The 14804-nt window shown below is 37.9% G+C and overlaps 1 protein-coding gene across 13 annotated transcripts in view; it reads left to right on the forward strand.

Annotated features, from left to right (window-relative positions):
* DLG1 (discs large MAGUK scaffold protein 1) overlaps positions 1–12909 on the forward strand; it is a 150897-nt gene extending 137988 nt beyond the window's left edge. For 12 of the 13 annotated variants that reach the window (XM_080349557.1, XM_080349565.1, XM_080349563.1 and 9 more), the window contains 6 exons: positions 1164–1214; positions 3689–3790; positions 4045–4217; positions 7809–7918; positions 8288–8379; positions 11148–12909. In XM_080349557.1, coding sequence (XP_080205683.1) covers positions 1164–1214; positions 3689–3790; positions 4045–4217; positions 7809–7918; positions 8288–8379; positions 11148–11254 — 635 coding nt within the window. In that variant the 3' untranslated portion in view covers positions 11255–12909. Of the gene's footprint in view, positions 1–1163; positions 1215–3688; positions 3791–4044; positions 4218–7808; positions 7919–8287; positions 8380–11147 lie in introns of those variants that run through there. The other variant, XM_080349560.1, reaches the window with a different exon arrangement.
* The last annotated feature ends 1895 nt before the right edge of the window (positions 12910–14804 follow it).

A 14804-nucleotide genomic window follows, 5' to 3' on the forward strand; every position in this document is an offset into this window, starting at 1 on the left:
TGCATGTTTTCGTATCTGTCTCAACATATTCCTCACTTGCATTAACTTAAATTAAAATGTTCATTCTTGTGTTGCTATAGTACAGTTTGAATGCAGATGCACTCCAAATAAGAGAAATATTTCTCTTAATGAAATTATAGATTTTAGACTTAAAAGATCAATGTATTTGCTATGAAACAAAGAACAGAGATATATGTGAGCAAGAGATGAATTTATAAAAGCCTTTATCTGCCATCTATTTGTATACAGCTGTGGTATAGCATTGGTCTGTTCCTTTGCCTGTTATAAGTATGGCTTATAAACTCCAAAGAGTGTTCCAAAATTACAGGATTGAATTTTATTCAAAGTTCATAGTAATATCATAAAATTTGCTGTAATGGAGATAATTTTTAGTGATTCCATTGCAAGAAATCTTTCTTGGAGGTATCTTGTTAGACTAGAAATAATCTTTTAGAGAGATGGCAACTGAGGTATATTTCAGATGCTTTCACTAACATTGAAAAAGCTTGCAGCTGTCAAAGGCCAAAGCTCAATTATTTTAGTTTCATTCACTGCTGATGTGCTTTCTGGAGCTGAGTCTTTGTTTTCAAGTTCATCGTTAAGAAATCATTAGTAAAATAACAGTTACTTAGTATATACTTTTTTTTTTAATTAGAGTGGTTGAAGGTGTTGAAGTAAATGCCACTTCATGATAAAGTTAATGGAAGATCCTTACACTTTAACATACAGGATTGTCAGCCCTGTATAAATATAGAGAAATATTATTGTAAATGCTGGCATCAAAATCTGGCAGGTGTTCATGCCGAAGGTGGCGTTGCCTCTAGCAGTGAATGACAGCATGCATGCGTTGCATCCAGGGAAACGTGTCGAAGAGCATCTCAGCAATGCTTTGAAATTCTTCTGCTGCTTGATGTTGGTTTGACATGCTAACATGAACCAGGAAATTATTTATACTGTATGTGTCTTATGCTTCAAAATTTTGTGCTTGGCTCATCTTTGTGATTTTTATAATTCATCATTCTTGAGAAATGTCCTTCATCGGTATCATTGTAATGCATATTACTGCAGAATGTCAGTATCGTTATAGTTCATTGAATGACTCAATTTAAATGTGTTGGTTGAGAAAAAAATACATAGATATGTCTTTGCATTTATGTTTTTAGGTGGCCAAGAGGAATATGTCTTATCATATGAACCAGTCAATCAACAAGAAGGTTTGTAGATCTCAGTATAAAATAAATATAATCTGAATTATTGCAATACTTCATGTCACCTTATGTACTGAGCACCATGATAAACCTCTTCACTGTTCTGAACTTGTTACCAATATTCAAATGAATAAAACATAAAGGCATAAATTATTAAATGCAATTGTTAAATTATTTAGTGCACAATCCAAAAGTGTGCTACTTAAAATAACTTATATGTGGTTTACATTGTTTAAGGAAAATATTGTACTTTTAGCAGTTTCATCAGTGTGAACCTCGGAAGTCATAGTTTTCTTGTGTTTCATATTGCTTTGGCATTCTCACTGCCAGTTCCTTTCTTCTGTCCCAACAAAAATTGCGCCAGTAGATCATGTGTCTATTTTAGTAAGGTTTAACTGAAATATCTCTAAAATGTGAGTCTCCCATTTCTGCTTATATGGCCAATTTGTTTAGCAGTGATTTTTTATTTCTCCAGAAAAAAAAAAAAAAAATTGAAGAAAATATAAATTGATAGGGTAAAATAACTTCTCTCACTTGCATTTAAACTAAAATGCTTTTCACTGATTTCCAGTGGAATGCTATAATTTCCTTTTCACCTTGGTCCTGGTTTTGTTTCACTGCATATACAGAATTCTTAGTGTTCCCATTCACCACTGCAGGTGCTGGCAGTTGGTTTACATTATCTAGTACATACCTCATATATTTGTAAATTAATCTGTAAAAGAGAGATCCTTTGGGATTACTTGATACCTGTTACCTGTCAGATAATGTGGCAGTCAAAGTAAATATGCATCATATATTTACATGACTTTTGAGTGTCAAGATTTCATTTTTGAATTAAAGTACCAGTGAGTGGCACAGCCCAGTTGCTTTTAATAGCATTGTATACTGGAACACATGTGCCTGTATAACCTTCCACTCTGACTTGTTAGTCATTGCGTATGGGCTCCATTTCGTCAGTAAGCTTCCAAAAGTAGTAAAAATTGTTGTACAAGACTAACAGAAACTATATTATTTATCTCATATAATTTGTAATTTTGGTAGGCTCCAAATAAAATGTGGGATGAGAAGCGCGTGAGTTGAGAGCATGGAAATGATGTAGCCCCTTTTCCATATGCTAAGTTAAGCGGAGCCTAAACTGGGGAGCTGGATGTTTGTTACCCTCCAGTGAGCAGCTACTGGGTCAGTGTGTGTATCCACACGCAGCATCTCACAAAATGAGAAACATCTTTTTAGCTGCCATTAGCTTCCCAGATTCCGATAGCTTAATCGTTGAGTGAGAACGATAGTAATGGCAAGTGAATTAATGTCAGGGTTGAAGAGAAAAGATGTCAATGAGACTTTGCAGAAACCGGTGGCTTAGTAATTGCCGTATTGTAAAACTAAAAATTTTAGAGAGCCAAGTGCTTTGGCATTTAAATACATGACTGTAATTCCCTTTATGAGTCTAACACAGTATATGGGAAAGGCCTTAAAAGAACCAACACCTCATTCCTTGGCTTAGGTACAGTAATATGTTCCCTGAATACATTGGCTGCATTTGTCTACTCATTCACTTCCATGGTAACTTTTTTTAAGAAACCCAGAGGAATAAAGAACTGTAATGACCAAAATAGATTTAAAGGTGCTTGGGCTTAAGACACTACTGGGCCGCCCTTAGTCTTCACGCAAAGATATTTTTTGTTTAATTAATAAGTTCACAGCTACTGGATCCCAGATATTCCTTTTATGAATATATTAATAGCTATGAAAGGAAAGAGTTCCAAGAGTCAAATTAAAATATAGGTCAGTCTTTATTTAATTCGGACTTACTTATGCAGCAAAGATAGATTGAACCTAAAACTAAAATGCAGCTCAAATTATATGCTAATGCTGAGATACTTGGACATTATTGTCTTCATGTTTCTTACAGTATCATCAGATATTTTCTGCTTGATCTTAATTTCCAACCAAAAGTCCTTTATAACATTATACAAAATGAAGCTGCTATTAAAAGATGCTATACTTAATTTTGTAGGGGTATTAATAGTTAGAGAATCTGTACATAGTTGAGTCTCTTCATAGATGAGTTTTTAAGTTGTGGTCTTAGAGGAAAAGAAAAAACTTCTCCCAACACAAGACTAGAACATCACAAACTGCTGCTGAAGTACCTCATGAGAGTGAAAAGATTTTCAAATTTCCCCCTTTTGCTGTTTCATCAGAATTAAGGAGGTTACTTTGTGGATTTTTCCGAAGACTTAATAATTTCAGACTTACCTTCAGTCACTCAGGATGGTGATTTGAGAGTGGAGATCCAACAGCTTACTGTGACTATGGTAGTAATTGCTAAACATTCTTCAACAGGTTTTTATTCTCGATAGGAGTACGTATTCTTTTAGGTGTTAAAACCATCAACTGTGTGATAAAGAATATTTTGCAGAACTGTGAAAGTTACCAATGATTTTGAGACATAACTGATGTTATTTCTTTCTGTTTAATAGTCAGTTACACTCGACCTGTGATTGTTTTGGGACCCATGAAAGACAGAATAAATGATGATCTGATCTCAGAATTTCCAGACAAATTTGGCTCGTGTGTTCCACGTAAGTCTCAGCAAATCCTATAGCAATTCTAAGTTAGTTATTTCTGTTAATTTTCTCAATAGACTTATCCTCTGTATGTTGAGCTAAAAAAGTTAATATATTGTCTAAGGTTTATAGAGCTATTTTGATTGTCAGTCATCTCTTTGCTTCTGACAATTTTGTAGTGTAAATGGGAGAATATTTTTTTATATTGTAGGGAAAAAAAGTCACTGTATTTTGTTTTTGCTTTAAAAAATACTGGTTTATATTTAAAGATACTACTAGACCAAAACGAGATTATGAGGTGGATGGACGTGATTACCATTTTGTCACTTCTCGAGAGCAAATGGAGAAGGATATTCAGGATCACAAATTCATTGAAGCTGGCCAGTACAATAATCATCTTTATGGAACAAGTGTCCAGTCAGTGCGAGAAGTAGCAGAAAAGGTAAATCAGTGCCAGTTACTTTCATTTACTGAGGTGATTATCTGACTCTGACAGGGGAAAAGAAAAGAACGGCAGAGAGCCCTTCAGAACCCTCTGACTTTAGAAGGAATTTGTACAAAACTAGAAACAAAGCACATTGTCACAGTGCGTTGAGGGAAATAGTGAATCTTTGGAATAGTGAAAGCATCATGATTCAGTTATGGGAAAAGGTGCAATTGTAGTTTGTTCCCTCGTATAATAAGAAAATAGAGGAGAAATAATTGGAATTACAGGCTAATTAGCCTAGCTCGCATGCAGACATCATCAACTAATTAAGAATAGTGGTGTTGGAGTCAATTAATATCATAATCCATTTGATATAGACCTGTGTAGAAGAAAACCTGTTGAATTGTTGTTCTTTGTGCCCTTCATGGATTTATCTGTCAAAGGGAAATGCATGTAATAAATTTAATTTCAGAAAGACTTTCTTACATAGCTACCACTACATTTTGAAGACTGACCTTACTATTTTTATCCTGAACAGATTTTAATTATCTATTTCTTGCTAAATCTAAATATTTCTAAATTCTAACTGAAGTTTATTTGAGCTGTTTGAAGAAGAGTGGGAAGAAGGAAGCATATTTCTTAGAGTAAGATGCTTGTTTTAAAGAAAACTTTTCTGTTAAAATTTATTGCAAATGTTCCACATTAGTTGGTTGAGTTTTGTTCTACTGCTTACAAATATGGTGCATTTCCAGTAGGCAATGTTATCTAATCTGTATGAGAAAAGAAACAGCTGTTTTCTAGGTGGCAACTCACAAGTGTGAGCACTTTCAGGCTGGACATGCAGAGGGTAAGTGTGGTTGACCAAGGTGACACAGGAGTGTAGTTAATCCTCTGGAAAACAGTGTAGACCATTCTGGCCAAATGGCTGAGTATTGTTATTTCTGGTAATTTAATTTACTGGCATCAAAAACAGGGAGAACATGGTGAGATTCATGTGATGAAGTTTTCTTCTGCTGTCTTTCTCACCCTGTGGAATAGAACCCGGCCCCATGGTATCCACTGAGAAAAGAAAACAAAATTACTTACAAAGTTGTTGAAGTAAATGAACAGTACTTTGTATGGGAGGCTGAACAAAGTTGTGAAACTATCATATGTGGTTAGATGATGAAACTATTTATTGAACAGCTTAAACATTATAAACCTGTTGGTAGTTGCTTCACCTGGTAGCACAGATACCATTCTTCAGTTCCATCCTAGACCTGAAATTGGCTGTGTTCTTTTGCCCATGTAGTGGGATTAGTAAGGTACAAAACAATTGTGAATCTTTTATAAAGTGACATGAAGAACAAAGTACTGCCAGATGTCTCTGTGCTGTTAAATCTCTTGCACAGGCACTGTGAGACTTTGGGTAGATGCAGCAATTTCCAGTTCCAACCAACATGATTTTTCTGGGAAACAATGCTCTGTTCTTCAGAGCTTGACTTGCACATTGTGACAGGGCTGCCACCTGGTCAGTCTGAGGCTGCTCCCTGGGTGTCATCCTCTCTGTCTCACTTAAGAGATGAGTCTTTTCAGTGTAAGTGGGTATTATTACTGGGATACAAAAGACAAATTCCAAGTTTTCCATTATGAATTTTGGGGCAGACACAACAGAAGTGACTGCTGCTACCCCAAAACAACCAGAAACAGTATTCTTGCAGTAGCTTTAAATGATGTTTATTTGCTTGTGCTTCCAACTGATCCCCATGTCTCTCATTTCCTTACCTATAATGGACACAGCTGAAGATGCTTTTTGTTGTCCTTGTTCAGTTATTGTAAAAGGCACTGAGTGCTGTGCTGTGTTTCTCAATCAGATGCAGTGCAAGTAAGGAACTAAAAAAAAAAATGTAAAATATTGTTCAGATGCACAGTGCAAAGAGCAAGATAGTTTTCCTGTATGAAAACATCATAATTATATCATTAGGTACTTGCATTTATTTTCCTTGTCTTCTAAATCTTCACTTGAAAGGAATTTCCATATCCTCTCTGGAATCACTAGCAACTTGCAAATCTCTGCATTTGAGGCCACTGTTAATGCACAGTCATTATTGATTTGGAATAAACTGTCACAGTTACGTTCCATAAGGTCCGGCACAGTTCTTGTGCTGGCAATCTAGTCCTTCACCCTTTGCCCAAAATCCTTTGGCACCTGCCATAAGTTGTTGGGTCCAACACAGCAAATAGTGTATGTCTCATCCCAAAAAGGAAGCTGGACCAGGTAATGCTCTTAGTTGTCAGTTCCCAGAGCATATGCCACATTTTAAGAGAAACCATTTGAAAGATGTGGACAGGTTGGCATATGTAGTAAAATACTCTGCTAGAACATGCGAACACCTTTCTTAAATGACACCAGTGAGTGTCCAGCTCCATGGACTGGATCTGGGAAACAGCTGTCATCAGTTGAAAGCAAGTTGATATATATTGTTTGTGTGGGAAGAACACTTCTACCTTCTTTACGTATTCCTTAAATAAAATTCTGCAGTTTTGTTGTGCAAAAGATCAAATGTAAATGATCGTGGTGATCTCTTGATCTGCCAGGGAGCAGAACCATGTCAGTCAGTTCAGGCTGCAGTTGCTTCATTGCTCTTTAATGTGCAGGAGTTCAGGAAGTGCATTGTGTGATATGAGTAACCTTTGGTTTTATGGTGCTTGTGGCTTTGTACCCGAGCTCACACAGAGTTCTGCCATTCGCACTGCTCTCCTGCTAAAGAAAAAGCTTATTTTAGTCACCTGACAGTTGTTTTCTGTTGCTCTGCCCTCATCCCTTTCGAAAATGGTGGTATGTCAAATTACTCCTATGCTACTCAGAAAGGAAAGAAATAAAAATGTGAGGTGGAAGTGAGCTCATCGGAGATGAGAGGGGTTGAGGAGCAGGGAAGAGCCTTGAAGATGCGATATCCCAAAGAGTTGGAAAATTGCTTATAGCGATAGAAAAGCAGCCCTAACACATTGGCTTCCAACTGCCCAGGGAACAGTTAAATTATGTTTGTTTCTCAAGCGATGACAATATAATCAGCCCAAATAAGTTGCATTTATCATGTCAGACTCGGTATTCTACTGAGCAGTACCTGGGGGGAGGAGAGTCGTCGTATTCAGTTCATGTAACGATTCTGACGGTGGCATGTTTCTCTGTCACTGGGGTGGTTACTCCCTCAGGTATGCCAGGGAAATCATCTGGCTCCTCTCTGAACTGCATTGGTGATATTCACCTCCCTGAAGGATCCTCAAATTATTTAAAAAAAAAAATAAATTAAAAAAAAAAAATCCTGTTGGTGGTGTGGTTGAAGTGCAACTGTTCCACTGGGGCTTCTGCATTTTCAATTGGGCTGCAGCCTCTGGTGGAGAAAGGAAGGAAGAAGAGTCAGAAACATCTCAAATTAAGTGTGATCCCAACAGAGGAGCACTGGGGACCTTGTGCCAAAGCGGTGAAATCATAATATCGTCGATGCAAATGCTGGTTTTGTTGGCTTCAGTAGAGACGTGTTTTCTCTTCGAAACTATAACATTGTGTATACTTGTGACTTAAACTTTGCTTAGTGCCATTTTCCATTCTCTCTCACTTTTTAGGGTAAACATTGCATTCTTGATGTTTCTGGTAATGCGATCAAAAGGTTGCAGATTGCCCAGCTCTACCCAATCTCCATTTTTATTAAACCCAAAACAGTGGAAAATATCATGTGAGTAAAGTACCTCAGGCTAAATTGTTTGAGACTGTTGTATTGGAAAAGCCAAATGCAAGTTATGTCAAGTCAGTTGTAATATTTGCATTTTAAACAATATTTAGTTTCCTGAGTCTAATTTCTAGGGACTTTGAGATGAGGTTTCTAATCCAAATTAAAGTGCTTGAGAATGAATGTCATTGTGCTAAATTCCATGCAACATAATGCCATAGTGGGAACAGCTCATTCCCACTACAGCTTTTGCTTAGGTGTGTCGTTTAGGAGACTGCCTCTTACTGGGGTTAATACTCAGACAACAGTTTAAAACCTTGTTTCAACATAAATATTTGGTAGTAGTTTTTAAATGTATACTGGTTTCAATTTCAGGGAAATGAATAAACGCTTAACAGAAGAGCAAGCCAGGAAGACGTTCGAGAGAGCCATGAAACTGGAGCAAGAATTTACTGAACACTTCACAGGTGCATTTTGCTTAGGATTGTTCCCTTGCCAGAGTTGAAATTTTATTGCTTGCTGTAAACTAGTCATTGCCTCACTGCTGAGATAAGGCTGAACTTTGTTTTCTGGCTGATCTGTGATTGTTTTGAGGCATAGAGCCATCTTAGTACCTATGCGCTGATTTCAGTTCGATCAATTAACTGAATATATTAAATTACTGGGAGCTTAGTTTAGGTTTTAGAAACTCTGAGACTTTCTACCATTTTCTTAGATATGGTAATGCAGATGTTTGCTTTGTTGATAATTTGTGTGCTTAAAGCTTTTTATTTGCAGAGCTGAGATTGCCCAGCAAAGCTCCTTGTAGAAAATTATTAATATTTGCGTTTTTAAAATCAGGAAGTAAAAAATGATGGTAATTAATTAAGCCTCTGAAAATTGGGTAGTACAGCATTATGCTAGTTAGCAAATCAAATTTATGTATGCCATGGACCTAACTGTAACAGCAAAGCATAGGCTGCAAGCGCTCAAACTGTGTTAGTTGTTTGCCTTGTGGCTTGCAGTAGGAGGAGATTGGTCAAGTCAGGATGTTGAGGGCGACAGAAATGAGCCTTCCCTGTTCCTGTCCTGGATAAACACTCGCTACTTTCCTTCCTGTTATGTTCTTTTCTGCAGTGATTCAGTGTTTGCTGCCCCATTCCCCTCCTTTCTGTGACATGGCTCCTTTGCCCAGTTCTTCCTTCCACACCTTACGTGGGCAGAGCTGAGTGCAACACGCTGCTCCCCTGGGCAGAGACACAGGAGGGGCTGGTGGCTCCACAAGGGAGGAAGACGGGAACCAGCAGACTCCCTGCCCCAGTCTGCCTCCTGCTGTGTTCTCCACATCGTATGCTACCCACCCAGTGAACAACTTGAGTCCATCCCTTTTGGTCTCTCTGCATCTCTCTCTGCTGCCTCACAGCTCTTGGTTTGTCCCAGTCCTGCATCTAGCTCACCCACTCTTCCTATAGCTCTCTGTCTGCACCAGAAAGTTACAGGACCTGCAAACATATATTGCAAATTCTTCCTATTATAGAGTCTCTTACAAAATGACTTGCAAATGTTCCAGGTTTGTTGTTGAGGAAATGAATGAGTTTATGTTAATAGTTACGAATTAAATATTTAGTTGGTAGCTGGTATTCTCCCAGGCTATCTCAGGGCATTATATTGGACACATTTTCAGGAAAGTAAGGGACATAATTCAAGATGTTTCAAAAATCTATGGGCCTTTGTAAGAGCTCTACTGCTCAGGGCCGTATTTCTTCTTGGAAGTATAAGGGTTTTTGAGAAAGGAGGATAGCAATTGTCAGACTTCTGTCCTTGATAGCCTGGTTGAGGCCAGAAATTCTTTTGGGAATCTGTTTGAGATACTTGAAGACATGAGAAGTCTACTTAGAATTTGGAGGCTGCCACCTTTATGAGTCAGGTGGTAAAATGATGTGTGAGCATTCCCTAATCTGTTAAAAAATACCACATCATGTGGGGTAACTGAAATCAACTTCATCAGGAGGTTAAATTTAAACAGACTTAAATTTTGCACTGAAGCACATGAAGAGCATGTCCATCTTCTGTTTTGAGGGCATTGAGCTTTGGAAGAGGCATGGTTAAATATAGCTGGAGAGAAGAAAGATGCTGAAGCTTATGGCTATTTGCATTGCAAAGACATTTCTCAATCGTTTTAATGTGCTATTGTGCTGTGAATGTGATACTTGACCTATAATATAATTGAACAGCCTCCTCCCACAGGCACTATGACAATGGCTGCAGATGAGGAGAAAGTTTTTACAAGATGGGAATTATGAGTAGGATTAAAAAGGAAGTAATTTGCATGAAAGCAAAGCTTGGAAGCAGCAGTAATGTATAAATACATGAAAGAGTGGGTCTGGCCTGCCTCCAAAAAAGTCTTTCATGCTGAACTTCGTTTCTTGGGTTATCAACACTGAGGTGGTGATCATAATTAAAAAGAAGTTGCTATCTCATGGTGATTGCTTTTTCAGACTGAGCTGTGGTAAGAACAGCTTCATCTTCTTTTTTACCAGGCCATACTTTGATATGTCAGAACGCATCCATATTGGTTCATTTCTAATTGTATTCTAGCCTTGGAGAAAATATATCTAACTCACATAATCTGAATTAAAATTAGACTTATAACTGTATGAGGAAGCCTGTTGTCTATAAAACTTGAATCTATTGGCTGGGCAACAAACTCAATGAGTTCTTCCTGTTTTTGGCTGAAAACAAAGGCCGTGCTGGCAGGTGGGAACCCCCAGGTGAGGCAGCTGTGCTGTGAGGGCTCAGATCCAGCTGGGCGGTACCCGTTCTGCTGTACACCCAGCCGGACTCAAGCCACCGTGAGGACACAGCCCCTGCCCTGTCTTGCCTTGTTGTGCAGGAAACACACATGCAGGTTGGACCAAAAGGAATGAGGATGCGAGTTGACTTGGGCAAACTCTAACATAGTTAGGAAAAGCAAAAAAACCTCCTTGGCTGTATGTATATGCTTGTAGGAAAGTGAAAACCACTTCCTAACCCTGAGCCTCTGAGCGGGAGAGATGGTGCTTTGTGTATCCTGCAGTACCATCAAAACCGAGCTGCACTCCAGCACAGAAACCAGAGATGTCAGCAGGTGTGTGTTCCTTCAGCACTCTGAAATCCTCTTCCCACTCTGAGAGACAAGAACAGCTGTGCTGGGAGCATCTTGGTTTCTGTACGCAGCCAGAAGGATGGTTGCTGATTGCCACATTATGTTTTGCAGCTATTGTCCAAGGCGACACACTGGAAGAAATCTACAACCAAGTGAAACAGATCATAGAAGAACAGTCTGGGCCTTACATCTGGGTTCCAGCAAAGGAAAAATTTTGAAAACAAATTTTTGGTTTTCATTTTCTGACATCATCTACTACATCGGACGACTCTTAAGCCCTTCCAGCGGAGCCTGCCTCTAGTTCTTTCCAGCGTGGTTCATACCCAACCATCACGTTCTGCAGTTCCCACAATGCTTTACATTTGGTGTCTCTCTTAGTTTAAATAATTTGTATTATTGTGTGTTGTTGGTTTGCCATTTTTCAAACATGACATTGGAATGGCCTGACCAGCTATTAGTTTGGGGTGGGGGTGGGAGGGAATTGCTTGGTAAAATTCCTTAATGTTTAAGGGAAAGTAACTTTCAAAGATTTTTCAAAAAAGCTTTATAGACATTATTTTAAAATTTCGTAACAATTGAAAGAAAAGTATATTCAAGCAAGTTGTAAATCATGAGTAACTTTGCACGCTTAACTTTAATAGCATGGTTTGGTCAGGGCAATCGATTTCAGGTTATATTTTCTGAGTTAAATTCTATTCTCACAGGGGTTTGTTTTATTTTGGATTTAGTTTTTCTTTCCAGGCAGTTAGAGAGAAACTTCTCAAATTTTGAGTTACCATTTGCATCAACTCCCATTACTACTCCTCAAGGGATATTAATTTTCATAATTTCATATGGATATTCTTATAATCTATTTTTTCATTTTTTTGCCAATAAAATTGCTAGGGACAAAGATGTGTAATGTTTTTAATCTTCCTCGTGAAACACTATTTATAGTGTCGTACAGAAATTGTTTATAGATAATGGTCATCACACTTTTTGAGCCTAAAATATGTTTAGGTGCTAGGAAACCTTGTATTTTTCAGAGGAATGCCAAATTTCCATTGGCAGTAATTCAGAAAACAGCTGCAGAGATGGTCTTTAGGGCAATGAGTGAGTGATTCGTAGCCTAAAAATGTGTGTGTTCTTAAGGGTCAGATTTTAATGAATATTTTACCCACAATAACTGCCTATTTTGTTATAATAAATATATATATATATTAAACTTTCTTTAACTGAACTCTGTAACTATGGGAATTATTTTCTTTACATAGTTGCGCACACGTATAAATATATATATATATAAATATATATTTTTCTTTTACCACCTACTCCTAGCTTTTTGTTTTGAATAAAAATACAAATTAGAATTTACCTTCCTTAATCATGAGAAATCAAATGGGCTATGGTGGCTGGGCCTGAAGTCCAGGGAATATTAGTTACAAGGAAAAAATACGTGCAAGTTCTCCTCTTTTCTATGGAATTTCAGGTGTTTCTTTTTATTTTTTTTCCCTTTTTCTCCATGCCCCCTCCTTGTAATATTCATGTCTTAACCAAAGGGAGAATTCAGTCAACACCACGTTTTATTTTTCAGTACATGTTCATCTTGGATTGCATAGGCACAAGATCTTCCATTTGTGATGCACAAACTTCTGTGCTGAATGTTATAAATCTGTTGTACCAAAATATGGAACTACCTTCAGTAATGAAATTCTCTAATTCCTGTATGATTTGGTACCTACCATTGCTTATTTGAAAGTGATTGTTATAAGAGGGATGTACTTACGGCGGTCGTGGGGCCGACACACAACCAAATTAGCTTTGGTTTGTAAAGAATTATCAACATTACCTATTCCATTTGTTAGAAAGAGGAGAACAGCTAATAAACTTTATTGTACAATATATTTGTCAAGTGTGTTTTTGATCAGAAGAAATACAGGTGTTGTAGCATTTTAAAATAATTGGCTCAGACTGTAAATGAAAATGTGTTAGAGAACACTGGTGACCAGATTGGGGCCAGTGAAGTTGTTACATTAAATGCAGGTTTAAACCTGGGACACAAATACTGCTGGTGTTACGTGGAATGCTTGTAAGACTTAGAGTGAGTGTGAGCTGCTGGTGGTGTATGGCCCAAAATAATTCTTGCTTTTCTAGATGTGTGAAGTAGGTGTGCTCTTCCTGAGGCTCTATGGAAGTGCAAGGTGCGTAAGATCGATGCAACTTACAATAAATTATGTCAGAAATTTTTAAAGGAGCTAAAAGTGAACTACAATCTGCATCTTTGAAAGTGACTGATTATCTGAGGATTATAGTGAGACATCTTAAAACACACCAACTTTAAAAAAAATAAAAGGATTTAAATCTCCGTTATCAAATCTGCAAACTATAATGACACCTGAGATCTCTATATTGGATAGGGCTTTTTTTCCTACCTCTTTTTTTTTAACAGAGGTTACTTTAACTTTTTTTGTTTCCATCAGAAGGAGGGTCCTGTTCAGCTGAACAGATACATGAGGAATTACTCTTTCATATATTGGAGTGTCCAGGTAACTGTCACGGAGCTTTTCTCCCAGGTGTTTGTCCTGGACTAGCCAGGTGTCACCAAATCTGACACTCAGACTGAAGCCCACAGGACTTACCTTGCACGGCTGTCATGTAGAGTGACAAGAATTCTCTCGGATCAAGAAAACCTGAAGGACTCTGGGGTATCGTCTTTGCATTTTTGGTTTTGTTTGTTTCAGATGTTGCCCTTGAGATCTCACAGAAAAGTTGATTCTGACAGTGCTGATGCTCCTAGTTTACTTGTTTTATCTTGTAATCTTTAGGATTTCACATTAATTGTTGTTTCTCTGGATCTTGCCATTTAAGTATCAGGTGCTGATACGTATTTGATTCTTGGGAACACTTTCTTTCTTTATTTTAGAGATACATTTTACAATACGTGTACTTCTCTTAAGGCTTCCAATTTAACAACTGGAGTGATTAGGAAATCCAAATGGTGCCATACTGACTCATTACTACCCTGCTTTTGCTGGCCCAGTGAAGGCACCATGGCTTTTCTTCCCTACCTGCTAACCCAGCTCTTTGTAACTGCTATACAGAAGCATGCTTGAAGAAGTATTTGCTCTCTATTATGAAGTTATATTAATCATTTCCTTTGTGGACATTTTTGCTAAATTATGCTGAAAATTAGGTTAAGAAATTTAATATCTCCTTAAACTATAGGTATTCGTAGGGTTACAAATAAAATAGAAAAATGAGCTACATTATCATGAACTGTGCTTGTGTGATGGTTTAGAGGGATTTACATTGTGAACAGGCCTCCTACACAGAAAGCTGCTCTTCTGCCTTCTGAACCTTTCCCATTAGAGGATCAGAAGAACAACAGGAGAGGCCTGGTACCAAATTAATTTCCTATTAATCTTACCCTTGCCATCCTAAGCAACTGGTGCTAGGACTGTGCTTCAGTCTTGTCATCTGTGTATATCTAAGCCTGGCTGTAAGGGGCTTGAGACGTTAATCTGGCCAGTGGGAAGGGCCCAGGAGGGGTCCAGCTTACGGATCCTGCCAGAAATTTGGAAGGACTCCAGTGGTGCCAGGTCGTCCTTTAGCACTTCAGACAACAAAGGCATGACTAATTCCAGATGTTCTAGGCAGCCAGAATCAGAGTTCAGCCATAAGGTTTTGTTAAAGGAGGAGGACTGGAGGAGCCATGCTCTATTTTTTGAAGTTCTAAACTTGAAATAGCAATTAACTGACTTAAACTCAGCTGTTGTCTTATGGGTGCTA

The sequence above is a fragment of the Nesoenas mayeri genome (genome assembly GCF_963082525.1).
Source record: "Nesoenas mayeri genome assembly, chromosome: 9".
NCBI lineage: Eukaryota > Metazoa > Chordata > Aves > Columbiformes > Columbidae > Nesoenas > Nesoenas mayeri.